At 55.4% G+C, this 24,847-nt stretch overlaps 1 protein-coding gene across 3 annotated transcripts in view; it reads right to left on the bottom strand.

Annotated features, from left to right (window-relative positions):
• Window positions 1-20,595, bottom strand: part of LOC126875018 (steroid receptor seven-up, isoforms B/C) — a 51,201-nt gene extending 30,606 nt beyond the window's left edge. Inside the window, exons 1-2 of one of the 3 annotated variants that reach the window (XM_050637639.1) lie at window positions 20,199-20,595; window positions 9,890-10,039 (exon numbers count right to left, since the gene is read on the bottom strand). In XM_050637639.1, coding sequence (XP_050493596.1) covers window positions 9,890-10,039; window positions 20,199-20,595 — 547 coding nt within the window. Of the gene's footprint in view, window positions 1-9,889; window positions 10,040-15,772; window positions 16,220-20,198 lie in introns of those variants that run through there. The other 2 variants (XM_050637642.1, XM_050637641.1) reach the window with 2 other exon arrangements.
• Between the last annotated feature and the right edge of the window lie 4,252 nt (window positions 20,596-24,847).

The following is a 24,847-nucleotide window of genomic DNA, read 5'->3' as shown; positions in this document are numbered from 1 at the left end:
TCACGGTTTGTAAGAAGAATCGACGCGAATTCGCGGGGAAAAAACGGCTCGGCAACGATTCGATAAAGCTATCGTAAACGGGACGGTCGGTGCTCGTCACGTAGCAAAGTCCACGTAGATCGGACGATCGTGGAACGTGTTGGCGTTTAAAAGCCGCGATCGCGGCTCGAGAGCTGGAAAAAATTGTCGGTCGCGCGTCCTCGCGCTGCGTCTCGCCTCGCGAGAGCCGGCGATCTCCACGAAATCGAAGACGGTGCGCGAGAACGAAACGCGAGAAGCGGAGACGACCGCGCGGCCATAGAGAAATCGTCGGACGTGGATTGATGATGCTGACGCGCGCGGTTCGACGGAGAACGGTCAGCGCTTAGGCCCGTGACGGCCGAACGTGGAACGGGCACGGGTAGGTTAGGAGAGCGAAATAGACGAGGACGGAGCGAAGAAGGCGAAGAAGGAAAGGGGCAAGGGGGGAAAGGAGGAGGATGCATCGGCTGGCTGGTTGAAAACGCGTACACGAGCACGCGCGTCCGTGTTTCAGAAGAATATCCGTCTGCGTTGCGACGCGCAACGAGCGTCGAGCACCGAGCATCGTTCAAAATAATTATAAACATCGAGAAACGACGATCAATCTTCCGTACGCGTTCGATGATAAACGAATTACAAAAACGACGTACAGTTGAAAACGAAAGGCCGAGAGGGATGGAAGGATGAAAGCGCGCGAGAGGAAACGGATGGAATGACAGGGGTAAGGGTTCGGAGGTGGACGTGGATGCGAACGCGAGGGGAGCGGGCCGCTTCGCAGAAAAAGGAGAGTAAGAGCACCCGCGGAGCGCGTGATTTAAAATGCTAATTCTTCTCGTTCGTAGCGACATGACAGCGCGTTGATTAAGACGATCGCGCGCACGGAACCGCGCGCAGAAAGGAATTTCATTACCTGCTATGACATACGGCTTAGAAATTTCACGCGATTCAACGATACGACCTATCCTTGGCGCGTCACGCTCGACCAGCTCGCCGACTCGGACGAGCGGACCGCCGCATTTCCAACTTTCCATTCATACGCGTGTAGCTTCGTTCGCGATGCACCGACGAATCGCCGTTCCGAGTAAACTAGCCGCGATTCGGAACCAAGTTCATCGACGACGATCGCGGTAAAATCGTGTAAACGCGTGTAATCGTGGAAACGACGCGATCGCCCGTCCGATCGCTGGCGCGGTGACGGGAACGCTGGCGGTGACAACCAGGATATCGACCTACATGAACGTCGCCGCGAGGTCATTGGGTCGCCGATTATATTTACTCGTCTATACACCGCTAAAATTCGAAACATTCCGCTGGCCTTTTCATCGCGCTCGTTGCTCTCAGCCGGACCACAATTTCTCTCGTGCACTCGTTTATCCGCCTTGGACACGGCTGCATGAAACTCGCACACGGAATCGAAACGACCCGTCCTACGTTCCGACTCGATCGAGCGGAAGATCCATTAACGTTTGTAAGATAATTACTCCAAATAGAGATTATACGGACCGGTACTAATTCTCCGCGTGCAGCCTCCGACGATAAATAAACACCTACGTAAAAGCCTGCGGCGATCCCGCAACCAAACGGCCTAATGATGGGAAGAGAGCTCCTTACCTCGGCTTCTTACCTACCTATTCGCCTGCCTACCTCTTTCTTTCCTGTTCCATCGCGCTCGCTCCCACTCTCGCTCCACCTTTCACCCGTTTTTCTCTTATTTTTTACGTTTTCACGCGATACCATTCGACGCGTCGTCTCGCCTGCTTGGCGATGCGGCGATTTTCGCGAACGAGGTTGCGCCGTCGGTTCTCTTCCTTGGAAAAGCGTTCACGATCGAACGGCGTGCAGGCGCTTACGAGGAAACGCGTGGAACGTGCCGAGCGAGTAAGCGGAAGGCGGAAGAAAAAGGAAACGGAAGGGTCGAAACGCGCAACATCCCGTGCAGTGATTTTTACGCGGTTAATAAGCGGGTGCTGGTCCCCGCGGGCAACAGTTCCGGCTCGAAGGTGGCAAGGCGAAGAGTAGGCGGCCGGTGAGAAGCGCCGCGAGTCGATGCTATTAAGATTTCCGTATCGTCGTCCCGTTACCGAGACCGGCCAACATACGGAGAGGTTACGCTCGCTGCTTGCTGCTCACCGCTCGCCTAACGTTCCATCGCATCGCCTCGTTCAATTTCGATCCTCCGCTTGTTCGCCGCTTCCTCTGTCTTTCCTCTTCGCGCACGCCACTGCACGCTATTCGCTCGCTCCAACGCGATGCCGCGCGAATCGCCGCTCTCCGATCTGCTCGAATCTCCAACTTGCTCGAAACCCTACCGATATTCCTCTGTTCGAGCGATCGTCTTTCCTTCACGAAGCGAACCGACGTTTTCGCGTTCCAAACTATCCCGTTAATAGCTACGATGGCCGCGTACTCTCCGTAGGAGGATAGGAACGCGTTGCCAAACAGGGCATCCGGGGAAGGACGAATTGGCGCTACGGGAAGGGAAAAAGGATCGAAGCCAGGCCGAGAGAAAGAAAAGAGGAAAAGGTACGAGGACGCGAAGAGAGAGAGAGAGAGAGAGAGAGAGAGAGAAAGGACGCAAAGGTAGGCAGGAAAGAGAGAGATCCGAAATACACCTGCGGTTCGAGACGGGCAGAGAACCAGTCGACGCGGAATAACTGGTATTAATACGTCACGTAATTACCGTGCGAGAGGTATAGAAGTGTGTGTATAGTCGACGTTGGCCCGGCAGGGCAACGGCAACCGACTAACCGAGGTGGGTTCGAGTTGGAGCAAGCACACGAGCTTGTATTCGATGCTCTCGAGAGTCGTCTCTTAGATTCTCTCCCTCTCTTGGCGCTTCGCGTGTACGCGAGCGAGCGCGAGCGAGCGAGCGCGCGCGCGCGGAAGATGGCCAGAGAGCATGCATCGTCCGGGCAGTTTTCGAGCGAGCGGAGGTCGCTTCGGGCCATGCTTCTGTTCCGAGCCATTATGATAATTTCGCCGGAAAGAAGGTTACCGCCTTGCTCCGTCGGCGACTACCCTAGGCCTCGCGAGCGCCTCTCTTTCCCGTCGCAGCTCCGCGCCCCGCCATATCAACGGTTAGCCACCCGCGCGAGACCAACGCGCTTACCATCTCGTCATTTCCCGATTCCCGATCCTCTTCGCGCAGCCTCGTCGAGACAAAGCCGCATCGTAAAACGCAAAGTCGCTCGTTACCGAGAGTTTCGACGAACTCGCTAAACGGACCAACGACTGGCCGGACTAGAACGGAGAGAATCGGTGGCTACGGCAGAGCGTAGGTATTCGGCGACAACGCCGAAGGATAAACGTACGAATAAAAGGGTCGAGATTCCGACGCTGACGCGGACGTTGACGCTGACACGGACACGGACACGGATTCTGGCCACGAACGATTCGAAAGGGAAAGGATGGAACAAAGTTACAAAAGGGTTAGACGCATCCAGCAACGAAGGAAGGGGAAAGGAACGAAGGAGGAAAGAAGGAAAGAAATAGGAGAACGGATAGGAGAAAAGGTCGAGGTAGAAGCAAGGAAGAGAGGAGAGGAAAGAGAGGGGGCAGCGCGCGGGGCCAGTGGGCCCGCCTAACATTCCCACGGTGCCTGCTCGCGGCGAGGCCTCCGCTTGCATGCTATTCGACGGTACGATCTTACGTTATGCGAGCAACGTTAAGTTCGCGAGGATGGCATACAACGAGCGAGTGGCAGAGAAAACGGAAGAACGGCGAACGAGAACGGGATGAGAACGCGGAGCGGATCGAAACGGGTAACGTCCGGAGATCGGACCCGTTCGCGGAAGAAGAATCGCGTACGCGCCACGTTGTTCGTTAGATTCTTTCCTCTTTCCTCTTTCCTCGCTCGTGTTCGATCCGCGAAGCAACGAGCACCTAACGCGGTCCTTCTGACGCGATCGTCCGTTTCGCTGGTTCGCTCGGGAGGAAATCGACACCGATCGATCAGGGCCGAAGAAGATCTTTCTCTCGCGAGAAACTCGCGTACGTTCCGGTACGTGCCGCTCTGTTTACGTTTCGAGACCGGAGACCGGCGCTCGAATCGGCCCGTGGAAGAGGCGCGCGGTCGATCGCGTGGGAGTCTCCCGGCGTAAGAATTTCTTCGAGCGATGTCCTTCTTTCGTTCCGGCTCGCGGCCGACAGAACGCTCTTTTGACCTACTGTCTTTCAAATCGGCCCCTTTCCCCGTGCGGACGACCGGCTCTCGTCTTGTCTCGTGGCGACTACTTTCGGAACGTGATTCACTCCGATTCTCCTTCGTTCGTTCCCTTCGTGACCCTCGGAAATCCTTGATACCTGCGACTTTTATCCGGAACGAACGCGCGTCGTGCTACTTCGTTGCTTTTAACGAAGAGCAGCCTTTCGTTGTTCGCTCGTCGTCGTCGGACAAGCTTCTTCGGCAGAGAAACGATTTCGCAACTGCAACGTTACGATCAACTCGCGAAATTCGGCTGAAATTCCTCGTACGCGTCTGGACTAGGCGAGTATCCGCGCGCGTCTATCGAGGACTGGTTCGCGGCATAAGGCAGGTGAGTTTCACGAGTCAACGGCTCTTGATATTTGCATCGTGCTCCTTTTTCCGGCCATAATTGCCCGTACCGATCTCCCTTGCCAGGTTTTCTTCGATCGTTTCGCTCCGCTCTCGCTCCTTCTGTCTCCCCTTCTTTCCCCGGATTCCGCTTGCTAGCGACTCGCGATCGATCGTCGCTTACGCGCGTTCGTTCGAATAAAACGGCGCGTTGGCAAAAAGTATCTCGGTTGTCGAAAATCTGTTATCGACGTTCCACGGTCTTGTCGATCGTCGAGCTAACTATACCTTGTACGTTACGCGTTTCTTCGCGCCCGTCTATGAAAGAAAATGCATCGCGCAGCAGCGGTGCTGGTTAGACGGTAGAAAAAGGAGGAGGTGAGAAGAAGGGGCGAGCGAGCGAGACGCAAAGCGGAGTAGGAAACGCGAATAGAGACGCGTCGATGTCTCCGTTCTGGCTGTCAAAGGTACGGAATATATGTATATACTTGTACATGGAGGGCGAAAGAGACGGAACGTAGAGAGCAGAGAGCCGAGCGTGTCGGTGGGTGTGCGCGAAGCTGACTAACGTAGCGCTGACCGCCTTTTCCGAGTGAACTTTCACATTCTGATCGCGCGAGAGCTCTGCCGGTCTCGAAGGTCGTTTCTCCTCGCTCGAAGCGGATCGCGGGCGCGTTTTTCTCCGCGAGAACGAGACGAAACGGACGATAGACGATGGTCGTGGAAATTCGACGAACGCGTCGAAACGCCACTGCAAACTGGTTAGGTCGCGCGACGATAAATAAAATAGGGGAGCCGCGCGAGACGCGGGACGAAAGGAAAATTTGCCCAACAGTGGAGCAGGCAGAAGGAACAAAGGGTAATAGGCGCAACGGTGTGGACCTTGCACCGTTCTGAATATGCATAACGAGCTCGAGTTCCGATCGCAATCCCCCACGAATGGTGTCAGGTACTCTTGACCCAACGATAGTTTTATCATGGTAATGCGCCTTCTTTGTATTTTAATGCTCGCAAAGAGATTATGCAGGTAGGCAAATACGACCAGGCGAACGGTTCGTTTCGTCTCTAGGTAACGGCTTCGTAACCGTTTTTCCTTGGTTTCGGATCGCGTAATCGCGTAATTCGCGCGTCGTTGCCGTACGTTCGCAAGCCTCGCACCCCACCGCCGTCGCGTCGCTAACGATTCGAACGGACGCGCGAACGAAGAGCGTAAAAAGGGAATTTGGCGTGGGAAACGAGGCGATGGTCGTGGATCGGAGGAACCGTCACCGGCTTGGAATCCCGAGTCGAAGTCGTTCGCGCCAACCAGAATCGCGTAGCTTCGCGGAATCTGGCGGATCGATCCGTTGGCGGAGGCGACGCCGCGGCGAAACGTTCTTTGGAAATGGAACGCGATAGGTACGAGGTACGAGGTGGAAGTTTCGGGAACAGTGTGATCGAGCGAGGTAAGCGGCGAGTAGCAGTTAACCGTAGATACAGCTATGGTTTATAGGCGAGCTCGCATCCGTTATCGCGGTTCGCTATTCCCGTGCGAGATATCGGCGCGGTTGATTCGTCGGGAAAAAATCTTGCGAACGCTGGCATTTATCAAACTCGGCTCGATTGGCCGGCGAACCGACGATCTTTCGTTCGGACTCCCTAGGGACGAGGCTTTATATCCGACGTTATCGCGGTCCGAGGTTCGTACGCGAACTCGAGCACCGAAGATATCGCGCGGAGGGCGGTCGAAGAAGAATCTCCCTCTGCGTCGTGTGCGAAGGATCAAGAATCGACCGTCAGTCGGATTACTAATCATTTCCCGGGTCCGAGAAACCTCGCTAATTGATTAAAGTCACGATCCTGACCCTGCCGTAATATCGGCAATCTCTCCTCTCGGAGCACACTGGGGAGAAAGGTGGTGTACATGGAGGATAGGGACAGGGAGGAAAGCAGAGAGGCAGAGAAAGAGAGAAGGAGAGTGGAAGCGCAAGACGAAAAAGAAACGGCACGAGATAAAAGAGTAGACTTTGCACACGCTCTCTCCTCCCCGTATGTCGGCTTCGCGTAATTTTTTCCATCTCGCTCCGTCTCGCTCGCTCTCCGACCTTTTCGCATTCTCGTCCTTTCCTCCTTCTCGTCCATTTTCGTTTGCCCCGAACGTTCGTTCGAGCAGAGCCCGACCATCCGCCTTCGTCGTCCTCCCATTGTTGCATCGTTCCAACCCGGCAAGGGAAACAATGTCTAATTTCAGTTAATGCGGCTATAATGGGCATCGTCGTTGCATCGGCATACCGCGCGCGCGGCATGCTTCGACGCTGAGAGATAAGTGAAATCCACCTTGGCACACCGGCGTCTCTATACCTATACCCGACTCCGTATCTGCTGCTAGACGCGAGTCGTTCGCCAGATATATCGGCCTCTATCGAGAATTTCCTAACAACACCGATTCACCCGCGATCCCTGCGCGCAATTACCGCGTCGTTTAATCGATCGCTCGATCGACGATCCCGTACTCTCGCGTCGGACGTTTCCGGGACCGAGCTTTCTACCCGACTCTACCTGTACGGAGAGGTTCTACGCGAATCCTGGCGATCCGTCCGGCCACGGATAGATATTTGCCCGGCGAAAATTATCGCGAAAAGATCGTTCCGGCTGAGGATCTTGGCCGACGGTTAAGAGGCGATTCGCGATTCGCGCTCTTGTCCTACGTACGTCGTAAACGGCGTGAAACGCTCGACAGGAGTCGTTTCGTATTCCCACGGGTCGTCGCGTTTTACCAAACGCGATGCCGGTGGTAAACGAGCCGAGGCGATTACGTTTTCCGATTTTCGAGTTTCGCCGGAGAATTTTCCGCGGTACTATGATATCGAGCGAGTTAAGTACGCGCGATACCAGGATCCCTTTTCCAAGCTACCGCGAGACCGAGGACGAAAGAACGGACGGACACAGTTCCACTAAACGTACCTTCTTCTCGGCCAGTCGCAATTAAGGGTTAATTAAATTGAGCGGCTTCCTAGATTTCTGTAATCATCGCGGACAGTATCTGCGGGGTAATCTTGAGCGCATCCTGTCTGCCTCGGGGGCCCCACGGAAGGAAGGGGCCCCCGAGGTAAGGTCATGCACCCCGCTGACCTCGGACCACCGACTCGCCCCCTCTTGCCCCGGTGAAGCCCCTTCTGCCCGCCAGCCCCCTCGGCCGCAACCTCTTCTAGCCCCCTACCTTGCCCCGTTTCACCGCGTCTTGCCTCGCGCCGCCTCCTCTCTCCTCGCCGAGCCTCTCCGAGCCTCTCCTAGCCTCTCCTCGCCGCATCGCGCCAAAGGCTCGCTGGGTCGCTTCGCTGCTCGAAACAGCCTCTGCCGCGCGCGTACTTTTTGCCTTCGACGCTTCTTCTCTGTGCTTCTTCTTCTTCTTCTTCTTCTTCTTCTTCTTCTTCTTCTTCTTCTTCCTCTTCTTCTTCTTCTTCTTCTTCCTTTCGTCTTTCGGTTCTTTCTTCTGCCGCGTTTTCTTCTCGCCCTGGTCTTCGTCCACGTCGCTCTCGCCGACGATGTTCTTCGATTTTCGATTCGACGTCGCCGCATCGTCGTTGCTGTCGCCGTTGATATTTAACCGATCTATCGTCAACGTTCGGACGAGGTTCCTTTTTCGCGTCATGACCACGACGATCGCGTCACGGTGACGACGACGACGACGACGACGACGACGACGACGACCACGACGACCACGACGACGCCTTCGTTCATTTTTATCCTTTGGATACTCGCCTTAGCCGTTCTACTCTGTTCCCCCGTCCCATACCGTGCGCCACGATTGCCCCGTTTCCTCTCGGCCACCGCTCCTCCTCGCTCGTTTAACCTCTGCGTTCTCCCTCGCGTAGTTTTTTCCCTTTGCTCGCGAGAAATCACGAGGTAAAAGAAACGTCGGTGGAGTGGGTAGACGTAGACGGTTGCGTGCTTCGCGAGCGAACCGGCGAACGTCGTCTCGAATTATTATCAAAAGCCGAGGCATCATCCTGGATAATGAGCGGACGTTACCGCGACAGGGCAGAAAACTCGGGTCGCCGTCTCGTGGGAAAAACGCGACCAACACTCTCGGCCACTTACTCGCCACGTTACCGCGATCCCGCGTTCCAGGCTTTCAACGAACGTCGATCCAAAGGCTGAATTAAAATTGCGATCGATTCGAGATCGAGCGTCGGAACGCAGCGAGGTCCTGCACCGCGGATTCGTTCGACGGGCGTATTCGGTCTAGTCGCGGCCCGCTTCAGGCCCCGATATACAGCTACATGTACGTGTCCTAGGATCGGCCTGTTTCCTCGGACCGTGCTGCCTGACTCCGTTCGTGTCGACGACCGTTTCGCTCACGTACGTCTCGAACAAGGTCAGATGGTATCTACCACCGGCTAGAGGAGCCGGGATCGCGCGAACGCAAAAGTACCGCGGGGAACGTAGGAAACGTGGGATAATCGTTTGTCCGAATTATTCGGCGATAGATTCGACGGCCTGCGACGCGACGACTGGATGCGCCGGGTCGCGATGCCGTTGGGGTCGCGAGGGACGGTGGAATTGCCGCGGGCGGAAAGAGGAAGACGCTGGAACTCGGGACGGAAATAAGTACACCTGGTCCGTCCGTCTGTCCGTCCGCTCGTCCGTCCGCGTCGGTGACCAGCTCGTGCGTGCTCCAGCAAGGTCAGATGTTATCGCCACGTAAACGAACAAGTTGGAGAGAAGAAAAAAAGAAGAATCTCGGAAAGGGAAAGGCGTGGGAATCTTTCCGGGGTTTTCGTGATCGCGGCTGCGATCGGGCGAATCGTGCGATCCCGATCTACGCGTTTCTCTTTAATTCGCCGGATCGGACGGAAGGTGCGGAAGAGCGAGAGAGAAAAGAAAGGAGAGAAGAGGTGGAAAACGTGGAGTCGCGTCGACGAAACCGTCCGGTCCCGGCGTGCACTCGAGAGAAAGGGAGAGGGGAGGACGAAGAGATCGGTATCGACGCGCTGCCCGAAAGCAGAAGGTGAGGAACTCGAGCGCGACCGAATCGAGAACGCGTCCGGATATAAATACGCGCACTTGTCCCGCGTTAAAACGACGAGAGTTCCAAGGATGCTCGAGCGCTCGCACCCGCTGCCGCTCGTTCGATGCCTCGAGAATCCCCAGCAAATAAATAGAAACGTTTCCGCCTCGTTGAACTTTGATCTTACGGACGGACGGCGATGCGCAGCGGTGCGCGCGATTCGCAGCCGTTGCTCTATTTTAACGCGCGCGTCGCTTCGCTTCGACGGAATTCCCTCGATCGCTTCCAAAGGGAGCGAGCGACTCGATCGGACCGAGATGCGATCGAAATCATTCGGTACGTACCTTCCCGGCGCATGCCCATCTTCAGGCACTTTTTCAATCGACAATGCTGGCACTGATTCCTATGGTGTTGGTCGATGGGACAGTTCCTATTTCCTCGACACGAGTAATTTAGGTTTCTCCTGACGCTTCTCTTGAAGAAGCTTTTGCATCCTAAAAAGAGGCAAAGTTACAAATTAAAATCTCTCTTTTCTTTCCTTTTTCCTTCGTTCGTTTCCTCTCGTCGTACTCGCGACTACAGCTCGTTCGCGTTCCATCTACGCGACCGATGACGCGCAACCGGAACGAGAAAGCGAGACAACGCCGAAAATTACGCGATATCGGCCGATCTCTGTCGGAGAAGCAACGTCGAAGCCGTTGATCGAATCACCCTTTTAACCTGTTTAGCGTACGCGCGACTACGGTCCTGTCCATCCGTCACGCGGCGGCACCTCTGCCCGTTGCTGCTCGTTAAATCGAACCGCGCTTGCCCGTGTCATCGGCCCTTCCGCGCAAAGTCATCGCAATTTCTCGGCAAATAGGTCTTTTACCTTTCCATCGAATTTCCTTCCTCTTTCGCGCTTTCTATCGCGTACCGAAAGCTATCGAAGCGTAGCTTTCGATCCTCGATGCACGCGTGCCGTAGGAATCGCAGCGAATTTGAGCGAATAGCGCGAACAGAGGAAATCGACGCGACGCGACGCGACGCGACGAAACGGCCAGTCGGGCAAACGAACGAGCGGACGGACGCACCGCGAGTACTTGGAAGCAATCAAGAGGCAATTCATATCGTGACAACAAAGCGTTCTCTGTGTGAAAACGGCCGACCGCGCGATAAAGAGGCTACCCTTGCCGTTGCCGAGGATTCTCATCGGCGATCGCGACCTCGCGCTCCATCGCTTATCTACCTTGAATCTTCGATTTACTCCCGTCATGAAAAATCTGTTTCGCGACTATCGCAAGAAGACGAACGTTCTTCCTTTGCTCCGAGGTAAATCGGCTTTCACCGTGATCCGTTACGCGCACGCTCGAAACGAATCTCCGGGATCGACGTCTTCTTCGGCAGCGATTTTTCTTCGTACGCGCTGCTCGTTACAGCACCAACGAAAAGCAACGAAAATGGACGTCGCGCGATAGCAGCTACTTTGATTCTTCCTCGCCGGAGGAAAGGAGGTTGCCGCGATCGAGGCAACGCGTATCAACGAGGAAATTAATTAGCGAGGCATTCGCGCCTACTCGCAGAACCGGTTCCGCAATTTCGTCTAGCTTTAAAAAGTTCGTGGCTCGACGACGAGACGCTGCGATACTTTAAGGGGCAAGATCGCGGTTAACGCTCTCGTGTCACTGGGTCAAGGCGTTTTGCCGATCCGGCAAAATTCTTTCTACGGCCGGATCCCGCCGATTTCCCTTTGAAAAACGAAAACAAGGAAGAAAAACCTAACCGAGTAACTCGCGAGGTTCGTTCCGCCAGAGCGCAAGTACCGATCGTTTTGGTTTATTAACGAAACGCGGTGACGACAGCTCGCGGCTACGTTTCAAAATTCGTCGATTTATCGAGCGATCGAATCGGCCCGCCTCTATCCCTCTGGTCTCCGTCTAAACGTAACGAGCACGGTATTGCGACGAACGCGTCGTCACGTTCTTATCGGAGAGAGATGCCTATTGAAAAAAAAAAAAAAAAAAAAAAAAGAAAACAGCGGCTGCTACGAAAAAAACAACGATTAGATTATTCGTTTGGCGGATAAACGTTGAACGTGTTTGTTACAGCTTTATCGAGAAACAGGATTTTCCATACGCTGATCGAGGAGGAGAACGACGACAACGACGATTTGCCGCCGTGTCTCGCGGAATCTGGCCATTTCGCTCGAGTCGAACGAAAGAAGGTGGTTTTCGACGTTAGGACGCGCGATCGCGATCGTGCGAATCGCCGATGCCGATACCGCCGTCGCGGCTGCCACTCTCGTCTTTGTCGTAGCCGTAATCGTTGTCGTCGACGACGTTGCGAAAGAGACTGTGGGGTCGCCGTAACTACAAATTGCATCGTTACACGCAAATTACGCGATTACGGTACGCGAGTCAACCACCGAGAGACATGGCACATGCGCACCGTGGTAGCGCGTGTGAGAGAAACGGGTTCGACGAAAGGGTGAAACTGAGCAGCTCTCGGAAAGGGAGGCCAACAAAGAGGGCAGGGGAGGAGATAGAGACGCGGAGGAAGAAAAAGAGGATGACAGAGGATGAAACAACCACTGTTTATACTTTCAGATTGTAGCTCGCCGCGGCCCTTGAGAGCTCAAATTGCTCGCGTCATTGAATTTTCATTGCTCCGACTCGTTTGCTGCCATTTCATTCCGTGTACCGGCTTCGGACGACGTTCCTTCGTACGATGCCTGGTAGAAAGTATCCTCGCGAACGGTCTTTAAGATCGCCGGTCTATCATCGATCGTTCGCGCGACTAACCGCTCGATTGCGAGCCGCGCAAAAATGGCGTACCTGCGTCCGGAAAGCGAGGGCCTCGCTGACGGCTGTTCGAAACGAATCGAGATTAGATGGAAACAGGAAGAAAACCAAAGAAACGGAGAGCAGAGGAGAGGAGAGGGGAGAAGAGAAGGACGCAGAAGACGCACAAAGGCGGTATTAAAGCAAAGGAAGCGGATAGAGTGGAACGAAGAGAGTGACGGCAAGCGGCGCGGCGTGGCCGGACGATTCGGTCAGTAACGTTTCGAGTCGGCCGCGTAAAATTAACGACATTGTTATAATTAATTAGTCGTCGGACGGAGCGTTGTTCGGCGAGCAGAGTGGTGCGTAGATAGCGCGAGCTTCGTTAGCGAGATAATTGGTCACAGAGGATGCGTTCGGGATGCGTCGCGGTTCGTAATTCTACGCTCGATGCATGCGCTCTGCTCTGCTCCGCTTCGGTCCGCGCTGCGCGCGTACACGCGCATTCCAGCGCCGTGCACTCGCTTTACGCCAAATTCCAACTTTCGATGATCGTCGTAGCGCGTCTACCGTTCGGCACCAGCGAAAGGAAACGAAAAGCGGCGACGAGTTTCCTCGATCGGTCCACCGTCGCGTCTGCCAGGTGGGACGAGATCGCACTCGCGTTCGTCGTCGTTGTTTCGGGAAACAATACGGTCGAGAAGTAAACGCGACTTGCAGGGAAATGAGATTAATAAAGATTAGCAAAGTCGGAATAATATAATATGATCTCGTTAGAGCGATTAGCTCGCGGAACGGGCTGCAGAATGTCTGGCTTCTTCCTGCACGCGGTGGGCTATGCCAAGCATAAGACCGTAAGTCTGTAAGTAACCGTAAGACTCGAAGGGAGAACCAGAGACCCCCAACATGAAGCCCCTTGCGGGTGTACACCTCAGACCGCGAAACCGGAATTAAATTTCCTTTCCGTCTTTCATCCGCGCTGTGCGGCGGGCTTTCCCTCCGAAATTCCCCCCCCCCTCCCACCTCCTCCTCCCAACGTTCTTCGACCTCTTCGCGAACCGCGAAAAACGAGACGATCGTTTGCCAAGCGATCGCTTCTTAATCCGGAAACCGGCGACGGAAATGCTTCGCCAATTTCGTCGACTTTTCCATTAACGTTAGTCTACTACTATCGAGTCACGTATCGAGTAGAAGAGTTTCGATCAAGTAAAATCGTTAATACCGGATTTTTTAACGAATCGCGAATATCGCGAAACGCTCGAAAAAGCCGGCGTGTCGCTCGAACGAACACGTCGAAAGATCCAAGTTGTTTCACCGAAATCTTCGACGTTACAGCTTCTGTACGTATTAATCGTTCGTAGCAAAGAACGTAAAAAAGATGTAGCCTTTCGGTCTTCCAGCAGGACAAACGCCGAAAGAACGAACGTTGGTGCGTCACGTCCCGCGCGAAAAGCGCGATCATCTCTTTCCTTTTGCCGATCAAATAATTTTACTTTTTGCATACGAAGTTTACTTCGCGAAACGTTAAAAAGATATCATTCGGGTATTTTTTAAGTTTCCTTAACGACGCTAATGCGCCGTGTCAGCCGGCCGGAGGGATCAACGGCTCGGTTTTATATCGATTCAACTTATTCTTACGTTACAGTAACGAAACATATACGCGTAAATTACAACAAGCGACGATAGTCTTACTCCCCTTCAGAACGATTATCGGACGGGTTCCCTCGGCTTTCTCGTCGTAATCATTCTCGACCTTATACCGGTCATCCTCGTCGTTATCGACATCGTCATTTGGAACTTTCATCGTTGTCGGAAATACGACCACGTTCGTGAAAATCGCATTCCTGTCGTTCATTCTCATTCCGCCAGCCACCTACGTTCGAAAGAATTCGAATGGCCAAGCTCCGTTTCTGTCACGATCGCTGTAACGTTACGGAACAATCGGAATTACGTATACGCCACTGCTACTCTGTATTTCCCACCAATTACAAATTGTTTAACTTTTCCCTCCATGTAAGTATCCTATTCCACCGTTATTTGTTACAATTTCTTTAACTCGCGTGGCGTGCAAACGAACGGCATTTCGCGAATATTAATCGGCTGAAACTGTACACGCCCGCAATAAGTTGTACTTCGTTACTGCGACGCAAGAATAAGTTGAACGAATCCAAGTGCAAGGCGTTAATCCCGCACGGCCGACACGGGACGTTAGGATCGTTAAAAAACTCGAAAGATACCTAACCGAAAATTTGTTAACATTGCACGAAGTAAACTTCGTACACGAGCCGTATCTAGTTGGAAACAGTCGGATCGTTTGGCGAGGAGAAGGAAAGAGATCACCGCGCACTTCCCAGTGGCTCGTGACGCGACGACGTTCGCTGCTTCGTGTGGCCGGCAGATTGCATTTGTCCCGCTGCAAAACCACGAAAAGACTACGTTTTGCTCGCGTCCTGTGCTACGATCGATTAATATAAGAAGCGTCAACGTTAACGATTTCAGACAAACCACTCGACCTTTCTCGCGCGTTTCTTCAACCGGCGGACGCATTTTCATCCCGCGATATCCATATCTCGTTAAGAGGATTTCAACGTTAATGATCTTAGTCTCATCGTTTGCCAATTACATATATTTTACAAAACACCGCTTTACGAAGTTAATGAAACGAGTCAATGAAATCTGTCGCTAGCTCCCGCACTGCTCCTACCGCGACAACGGGAACGCGGCACGCTCCTACGATAGTCTCAACTCGGAGTTTCCAACGAGTTAACATGGACTCGCTGAAACCGAGCACCGACCCAACGATGCGAGATCCGATTTTTTCGTCGATCGCTCGTTTCTCCCTCTTCCTGCTAAACCTAATCCCTCGCTGCTCTCGTCGAGCCTGTAACGCGACCCGTTTCAACGTTGCGTCCAATTCGCGACAAACGCGAGGCTCGTCTTAAACGCTGGTTTACTCGCGTGTCGCGAGCAATTACCGCGATCCAGATAACAAGCGTCTTTCGGGAAACGCTCGGTCCGAGGAATCGCGACTTCGTTGACTCGAAATTACGACGTCGATCGCAAGACGAACGGCTTTTCGCGAAGTTCGGTGGCGTGAAACAGGCGACGCGTTTACGTTCTCTTTGCGATCTCGAATGATTCAAAAGCGAAACGATTCGCTGGAATCGCTCGGTTACGTAAAGGAAATGACTCGATCGAAACGAGCTCGAACTTCGGCCAACAAAAATCAACGTTATCATCGTGACGCGTGAAAAGCACGCGTTATATTCCGGCGTTTGTGTTTCACGGTCTGCAGTGACGCGGCGATTAGCGCCGTCATCGACGGGAAGTCAAAAAACCAAGGACGTTTAGAACGTCGTCGAGCGTGCGCTACCAAATTTATACGGCAGGAACGAAGATTGGTCCGCGTTCGAGTCGTTCGCTTCTCATTATCTCGACGATTACCACGACACGGACGAATTGATTTACCTGTTTTCGACCGCGATTTCCTGCCTCTTTCGCCGGACTCGTCGAATTCGTCGGTTTTTCTGGATCGCCGTTGTCGTTACCGTTAGATATCTCGCGTTACCTATTGCTTAACTAGTGTATCTCCGTATAGGAAATCTCGCGTCGTTGTCCATTTCCTGCGATCTTCGGCACGTAAAACCCGTATCCTCTTCATTTTTGTTCGAGCTAACGTAACGCGGTAATATCGGCGTTGACCGGGACGAAAGTGACGTTTCCAGGGTAGAGGAAGTTAAACGGTATCGTAATTGTCGTTCGCTACAGATGGAAACGCACCTCGTTTCGATGCGTTTCGAATCGGCGCGATCGCGTCGCGTCGTTCTCGATTGCTCGACGAGAATCGTTCGTCGTCTCTCGTCCGATCGACCGACCGATCCAACTTTGTCCGATACCGCGTGCTTCTCTTCCGTTCGCGCGACCGATCAGCCCGTCTCGAGTCCTCGGTCGACGACAGGTCGCGATTCGTCGAGTCGAACAAACCGAAAGGTCCATCGATCGCGGTCGATTTTAAGAAGGATAGGGTTTTAATCCGGGTATATCGGATTCTTGATCTCTAGCGGAGCACCGATATATAGGCAAGTTTAACGGGCGTTGGTCGGTTAGCGAAATCCGAGATGTGACGGACGCGACGGACAAGGGTGGAACGCGAACGTCGTAGATCGTGCGATCGCGGAAGAAAGAGCGGAAAGGGTGCGACGATCGCAGAGTTAGCCTCAGAGGTCGAACCGCGAACGACTATTGCGCAATAACCAAAGACGAAGAACCTTGTTCGAGACGCGGTACCGCGAATGGGAGGTTCCCGAGCCGCTGTAATCGGCAGATTAATGTCCGTTCCTCCGACTTAATCTCGGGAAATCCAGAGGACGGATTCGTCCGAGGCAGCGAAACGTACGAACCGTTCGAACATCGTCCGTTGTCGAAATCGCCACGGAACACCACGGTCCATCGATTTACGCGTATCCGAACAAAGGGGAAACGTTCTGGCAGTGTTGGGCAGCGAGCGACCGTGCGGCACGACGATCGTTCTCGAAACCGTAGGAGCGGCGAACAGCGGAGGAGAGACGACGATCCGCCGTCGATCTTTCGATCGTTTCGATCGATCGCGTTCAGAGACAGACGCGACAAATTGACGATAATTCGCGACCGTTTGACATCGGTTGACATCGAAATCAATTCGTCGTAATAAAGCGATCGCCGACAATCACCGCGATTACGCCAATGAACGTCTAATGCGGAAGGCATTGCGTCGTGGCGTATCTCGGTCCATCGATGTTTCTATGAATCTCAATAAACAGCGCGTTAGTCGATGGCCGGGGCCAATCGCGTGGCCGTTAAATCGTCGCGCGATCGTCCCTCGATGCGTCGATATCTCGTTAATCGGCGGAATGGAATCGAGAGGAGACGAACGATCGACGAAAACTCGAGAAAAACGAGCTTCGAGCGTTCGTCGCGCTAACGGAACTCGCGATTAAACGTCGAAACACGTCGCGCTACGCTGCGTAAGGTTCGAAGGCAATCCCGTTCCACCAAAGATTTACGAAAGCTAGAAGCATGTAAAGTGAAAGCAGCGGCGGATCGCTAACGGTGCTCGTTGATATTACGATTGCTGCGCGATTTACGATTGCCGCTCGTAACGGTGCGGATACACTCGGCAGCGTTCGCGCGAATCGAGCGCGAATCGAGCGCGAATCGAGCGCGACCTTGCGACCGTCCAAGTCCCGGGCAGGATCGTTCGAGTCGTCCGAGTTGTGATCGAGCGAAACGATCGGCGGACGCTGTAATTAAACAGCGTGCGGTTGGCTCGTTACCGAAGAAGTACCGGATGCGAGTTACGAGTTTGAGAGGCCCACGTCAAGGCCGCGGCTGTTGGCGATCGCGAGGAAGGAGGAGGACCGTTTGCGGACGAATCGAGAGCGAGCACTTGGCTTGCACCGTACGGTCCGATCGACTTTGTAACGGTTTGGGAACAAAGGAGGACGCAGGGGGCGAAGCATCGCGAGACGGCGTGGAAATCGCGAAAGGTTGGCCGCGAGATCGACGCCACGGGGAAAATCAGAGGGTGGTAGTGGGTAATTAAGATTACCGCGAATAGAAATTATCGCCGGATTAAGCGCGTTATCGCGCCCCCGCTAACAGCGGCCGGCACCGACCGAGTGCCTAACAATGGTAAATATCGTTAGCGCGACTGTAATTGGAACACCAGGCAGAGGGAGAGGACTGGCCGCTGTAACTCGACCGTTCAATTAACAGACGGACTCTTAACCCGCTCGAATCCTACGTTTCCACGCGTCGAATCTTCGCGCAGCTCGAGCCGGCACAAATTGTTGGAAATTAACGAGCGCGGACAGCCAAAGGGCAGGAGAAAGGGGATAGCTACCAGATGCGCGACAGCTAATCCCCCGAGCATTATTTTTAGTAGCGTTTTAAACGCTAAACGCGTCATCGGGCCCTCCTTTCGCGGCAACCTAGCGACCAACACCGATCGCGCATGCCGAGCCAATTAACGGACCAGTCTTCGAGTCCGATTCGACCGTCGACGTGTGCGCGTCCTGCTTCCATCTCGTCTAGGCGCGATCGCCGGGGGATTGTAGCGCGCGCGCGCGCGCGCTCCTGTTAACGTCAACGTGCACGGCATTACGATATCCCGGAAGGCGAGAGCTCGTTCGACTCTTTAACCTCGCAATCGGTAGCCGATACGATGTTCGATAGTCGTGCCGAGGATCGGACAAACGTCCGTAACGCTTTGACGCTTTACACCTGTCGCCGATAACTTTCCAACGATCCGATCGTTCGCAGAGGCACGACGTCGACGAAGAAGGCGAGCTGCCGCCGTGCCACCGGCAGCGGAGCGACGTCGCGTGACTGCGCTTTTCGTACTCGTCGCACGCGAAACACGCGACCTTCGGCGTTGCCAGCGATCGGCTTCGGTCGTTGTCTCTTTGCGTCGATCCGTCGTATCGATCGTTGGACGATCGTCGTCGTCGATGGGGCTGGTTCGATACGAGGAAACGATCTGGTGGAAGATTATTTCCAAACTGGTTCTCGGCCGTTCTCGGAACGATATTTTCCAAGAGACAGGCACCGCGTCACCGTAAAGAGACTCGTAAACGCGTCATCGTGACTAATTTTTTCCTCGGTTTACGATGTAAATAAGTTAAACTCGAACAGCTACGACGTTTCGTTGGCGGCGAACGAACGAGATGCGGCACGACGTGGCGGTAGTGCTCGCATTCCTAGAATACGAAAGCGCAAACTTACGTTCGTAGGAGCGAGAGAGACGCGAACGAATCGAGGGACGCGAATTTTAACGAGAGTTTGGTAGTCGCGTCGACGCGATCTCGCGTATCTCTGCTCGGTTCGTTCGTTTCCTCGTCCACGTTTACGTGTATTCGCGCGTAGGCCTTTCTCAGGCTCTGCGAACTTTGGCGCGATCCGTCGATCCTAAAACCCAACGAGGCGTGATAGTTTCGGTAACTGGTAAAAGGGATACCTACGCTCGCACCCTGATCATCCTGAGCCCTCGTACCTCGCAACCAGGTGTCACGCACTTGTTCCCCGAGTGCGTTGAGAAAACTGAGACGTCCGTCTTCGCCAATTTTCGACTCGTAGGAACGCGTTAAATCACTCGCGCGAGTAGAAATTACCTCGATAGAGGTAATAGACAGAAATAGGGGCGAACGAGGGAAATGCGACGCGATCCGACGAGACGAGACGAGACGAGATGGTCGGTCGGAGCTAAACCCGTGGGGAGGAAGCGTAACTTCTGATTTCCGAGACAGTGCCATACATTTCGATTAACCCTCGTCCATCCGTTCCGTCGAATCGAACGCGATATTTCTCTTCGACGGACCTTTTTACAGGCGAAAGACCGACGCGCGCGATCGAAATCCGACGGTCGTCCGAATCAATCCGGATCGCGCGACGAACGTCGTAAACGAAGAGCGCGAAACGCTGATTCGGGAAACCATGCCGCAACCGATCGTCGAATTACCGAGAAAGAACGAAACGAACCTTCTGCCTATGCCTCTGTTTCGTCTCTCCCGTCGCAAGCTCTCGTTCCTTCTTCTCTCTCCCCCCCCCCCCACCCTCTCTGTCTCCTTCTCGTACTCCCTTGCGAGCCGAGGTCGGTTCCTCCTGCCGCGTTTCCTCGGCCCTATTACATCGTTATTAGGCTCGTAACATGCGCGTAAGCGTGTCCAGTGTCCAGGGAACACCCTACCGAGTTATTAATGGCGAGTCTTTGTTTTTTCGTAGTCGGTGGCTCGGGACACGGAACGGGCTGCGGGCCGCGCTCCACGACGCGAGCCAACCATCCGCACGGACGCGATGGAAAAAGCCGAACGAAAGGTGAAGGACGAGAGACGGTGGCGGGCGTGGCGCGACGACTTACCTTCGCAGGTGAACTGGCCGTAGTGTTTGCCGCTGCTCTTGTCCCCGCAGACGACGCACTCGATGTTGGGCGATTTGTCGGTTTGCGAGCTGCCGGATTGCGAGCTGTTGGCTTGGCTTCCGGGGGTGGTGCTGGGCGGCAGGGGGTCCCTGGGCGTGAGAACCGCTCCGGCGGGCACGAGGCAGGTAATGTCCTCCGGCGTGGCGGAGGGCGTCAGGTGAGTCGGGGGCATCGGGGGCGGTGGAGCGATTTGTATGGGGCCTGGGCCCGCGGCGGACGCGGCCGCGGCTGCGGCACCGGCCGCGGCGGCGGCAGCGGCGGCGGCTGCACCGGTCGCGGCCAAGCTGGCCCCGGGGTCCCGCGAGGGCCACGAGGGCGGCGCGGCTACCAACGCCATAGAGGCGGTGGTGCCGCGCGCCGGGAACCCCACCTCCAACGTGGTGGTGAACTCGGGGTGGTGGTGTCCAGCTGACACCCGGCCAGGGAACAACGTCGCTGTCGCGGCCGGGTAAACCACCCCGGCAGTCGCCAGGGCGTCAGCGCCTCCTGTCCCGCCTCGAACCACCCTGCCGGTTTCCTCTTCTTGGCCGCGACCACCGCCGACCACCCCTCGTCGCCGCCGTTTCCTACTAGCTCTCCTCGCTGCTGCTGGTGGTGCTGCTGCTGCTGCCGATGCTGCTGCCGATGCTGCTACCGATGCTGCTGACGATGCTGCTGCCGATGCTGCTGCTGTCTCTTCCTCTTCCTCTTCTTCTTCTTCTTCTTCTTCTTCTTCTTCTTCTTCTTCCTCTTCAACTTATTCTCCGCCTTCGCTCCTTTCTCGTTACGTCCCTTCTTCCGCTCTGCTTTCCTCCACCGATTTTCCTCGAACGAGAGTTTGCCGAATGCGCGGGCACCACCTCGACCACGTATCACGGTCCAACAAACAACTCACGACAACGCACTTTTGCTCACTCACACACGCGCACTGGTCAGAGTTCGCTCGAGAAGGTCGGGAATCTGAATCCCGAGCGTGACATCCTCGCTGGTTCACCGTCGCGACTGCGGCGCGATCGTCGTTGGTTCCGACGCGGCGACGGAACGGCACGGCGACGAACCGTGCGACGCGCGTCGATCGAACGATCACTACCGTCGCGTTGGCCCGATCGACCGCGATTCGATTTCGCAGGATCTCGCGTCACCGAGACGCGATCCACAGCCCGGGCGATCGGCGAGATCTCGTGGCGATCCTGCGGCGGACGCTGGCGGCACTTGTCACTGTTTCTGGCGACGTTCGCGACAGCAACGGTATTCCGGAAGAAGAGAGAAAAACACGCAACTTGGACACCACCGAGCACCGACTCGTTCCGGGTGAGCGGGTCGCGCTTCTCAACGGCGCAGGGTCGAGTCGTGGAGACGAGGATCGGGGATCGGGATCGAGATCGAGATCGCGATCGCGCGCACGCGGTAGATCAGTCGCGTATCCTCGCGTCGTTGTATCCGCGGTATCGTGGTATATCGACGCTGGGTGGATGCGCGGTGGCACGAGCCACCGAGTCACAGGGCGGAGAGGGTGTGTGCTCCACGCACGCCACAGGGTGGGTGCTGGATGCCCGGAGAGGTGGAGGAAACACGCGGAGAGAACGGAGGCAGAGAGGCCAAAGGATCGCGGTATCGAGCACCGCGGTAGGACGAAGATCGCGAACCGCGCGAACCAGGGTGGGAGGATGAGGCGAAAAAGGAGGAGGTGGCGGTGGCGGTTGCGACGGAGGGCAGCCACGAGGTAACGCGGAACCGCGAGAGTACCACCGTGGAGGTAGAGAGGAACGGAGAACGAGCGTGCTGGCGTGTAAAGGCGTGCGACGGAGAGAGAAGAAGAGGATAGAACGAGAAGGAGGTAAAGAGAGAAAGAGGAGAAGGAACGCGCTCGCGCGCGCGCAACCCAGTCGATAAGCTGCGCGTGTGCCTGTAGGTCGACGAGTGCGCTCGTGCCGGCACAAGCAGGAGGAGGAGAAGAGAGGTGATACTCGACTACCGCCTCGATACGACTATTCTTGGGGCCGACCAGAGACCGACTGCCGACTAAGACGACCCCTGACACCGACCTGCCCCCCACCAGCGCGAACTCTCTCGCGGGTTTCTCGCGGGTTTCGCCGGTTGCCATGACTACCGAAGGTGGGGTCGAGTCCCGGGCGCGCCCCGATGCGCCTCTCATTGGCTGCGGACTTGCCCTACCCTCGCGCCCTCCGACCGCTCTCCTTCCCTCTTCACCCTGCCGGCGCGTCCTTCCGCGTACGCTCGCCACCGAAGAGGCTACGCAACCTCCTCTTCTTCCTCTCCGCCTCACTCTCTCACTCGCTCTCTCTCTCTCTCTCTCTCTCGTCGCTGCTTCCTCGAGGCTCCAACATACCGCGCGCGCGAGCGCTTTCCTTCCTTCTTCTTCCCTTTCACCGACCAGCTCGCTCTCTCGCTCTCTCCTCGCGACCTCGTTCTCGCTTTCTCCCTCGTCCGGCCAACCTCTGCTTCTCCTTCTTCCCTCTAACCGCGCTGTTCGCCGGTCATCGCGCGGTCCCGCGACTCTTTTCTCCGTCAGCCGGTACACCACCGTCGAATCTGCACGCCGATCTCTTCGTACGCGTCGCTGCGAGTCGAGCGTCCTCTCTCTCTCTCTCTCGTCCTCGCGATCCTGATCGATGCCACAGATCCGTTCTAACCGAAATCCAATCTCGGTCTCGGTTTGCGTATCCATTGAACGATTTCGATCGATTCGAGCGACGTTCTTCTCGTCTCGTCTCGCGATCCCTGGCAACTCGGACTTTGGCGAAAGTCGAAGCTTCTAGGTCGTCGCGTAACCTTCTAACGTCGAATTTCATCTCCGAGCGATTTCGATTTCGAGGTTGACCAAAACCAAGTGGAAGACCGGATAGAAGACGATCGGTTGGTCGGTAAGTGGGGAAACGCGCCAACGTCCTAGGACAAACGGAGCCATCGAGCGTCGCGGTGGCGTATAACGCCGAGGCGATAAGCGAGCCGTTGGTCGTCTCTCGCCAATTTCCTTCGGTTTCCTTGGATACTTGTTTTACGGACGAGCATGTTGGATAGAACGCGCGGTACGAGCCGGCAAACGACGACGACGAAAACGACGACGACAACGACAACAACGACGACGACGACGACGACGACGACGACGACGACGAGGACGACAGCGAGGGATGAGAGGTCACGGGACAAGAGGGCGGCGACCAATGGGGACGAGGAGTCAAGTGGGGCGCGAAAAATGGGCCGGCCCGCTTCAATCCACCCCCGAGGCTAGAGGTGAGGGTAAGGGTGACGGCAGAGTAGGGTAGACCGACAGCCTCGAAGACGACCGGGCCTTCGACGCAGGGTCAGTCGGGTCGCGGACCTGCACCTTTGCGTTTTCGCGTCTCTGTCTCCTCGTGTTTCCGCCCTTGCCGTTCTTCCGCTTTTTGCCCTCTGCTCCTCCCTGCCTGCCCTTTCGCCTTCTTCCTTTCGCGCATCGTTGCTTTCGGCCTGACACACCTCGGTCATGACTCCTTCTTTCAACCCTTTTCGAACAAAAGTTCGTACGCCGGTTCCGTCCGATACATTACGTACTTGCCTATCTACGATATTCCCGGATCGATTTAGCGATGCACCTTCGGTCGGGCCCATCGAACGAATAAAACTCGCCTTCGTCGTAGATAAACGACGTGGCATTTTTGCAGGCGATGATTTCGAAGGAGGTTCGTCCTCGTCGTTCTTCGGGCCCGGCGAATTTACTTCGTTGCATCTAAATTCTACGACGTCCTCGAATTTACCGCTTCTTTCGGCCTCCGAATCGAGAAGAAACCGAAGAGATAGGGAAAAATCGCGCGGATAGGTCGCCGACTGTCCTTCTTCTGCGAGGAACGCGAGCGTTTTCTGGTACCTGTCGCGCAAACCGTTCGATTACGCGCGTACATTTCCACGACAATCGCCGATTGAAATTCGAGGAAAGAAATTCGAATCGGAACGGAGCGCGCTGATACGGACGACCAGGTGTGCGTACGAGTTAGCCTAATGGTCGCGATTCGCGAGTCGGCGAGTCTGCATCGCGTGTATCGCGAGAAGGATTCGAGGGTGGTAAATCTGTGGTCGCACGGAGTCGGGTTGCGGAAGGGGGGCGGGGGGGAGAGACGCAGGAGCGAACAGCTAGTAACGGGGAACGAGAGTCGCGCGAACAGAGAACAGAGAACAGAGAACAGAGAACAGAGAACGGGGAACGAGAACGTGAACGGGAACGGGAACGGGGGGACGGGGTTGGATGGCTGGGTACTGGGAATAGGGGGCAGTGGAGGAGCGCGAGGGGGCGGGGGTTGGCGCCGCGTACAAGTGCATATCGGTGAAGGGGTGGCCGAACAATGCGCTCGTTCAATGCGCTCTAGATATGATTACCGGAAACCATCCCATAATTACTTTTTGTACGTCGAAAACGTACCGAGCCCCCTCGTTTCGTTTCTTTCCCCCCTTTTCCCTTCGCCCCTGCTTCTCTCCACCGTTAAAACCACCAGTCTCCTCTCTCCGTTGTTCCTTCTGTTGCCCCCTGTCGGCTCGTCTCCCCTCCTCGCGTCGCTGTCCTTAAAACAGTCGGAACGCGCGCGCGGCCTTCTCCGCGTTTCAACCTGACACGC

Source organism: Bombus huntii, chromosome 2, assembly GCF_024542735.1.
Source record: "Bombus huntii isolate Logan2020A chromosome 2, iyBomHunt1.1, whole genome shotgun sequence".
In the NCBI taxonomy this organism is placed as follows: domain Eukaryota; kingdom Metazoa; phylum Arthropoda; class Insecta; order Hymenoptera; family Apidae; genus Bombus; species Bombus huntii.
This window is presented reverse-complemented; position numbering and strand designations above follow the sequence as displayed.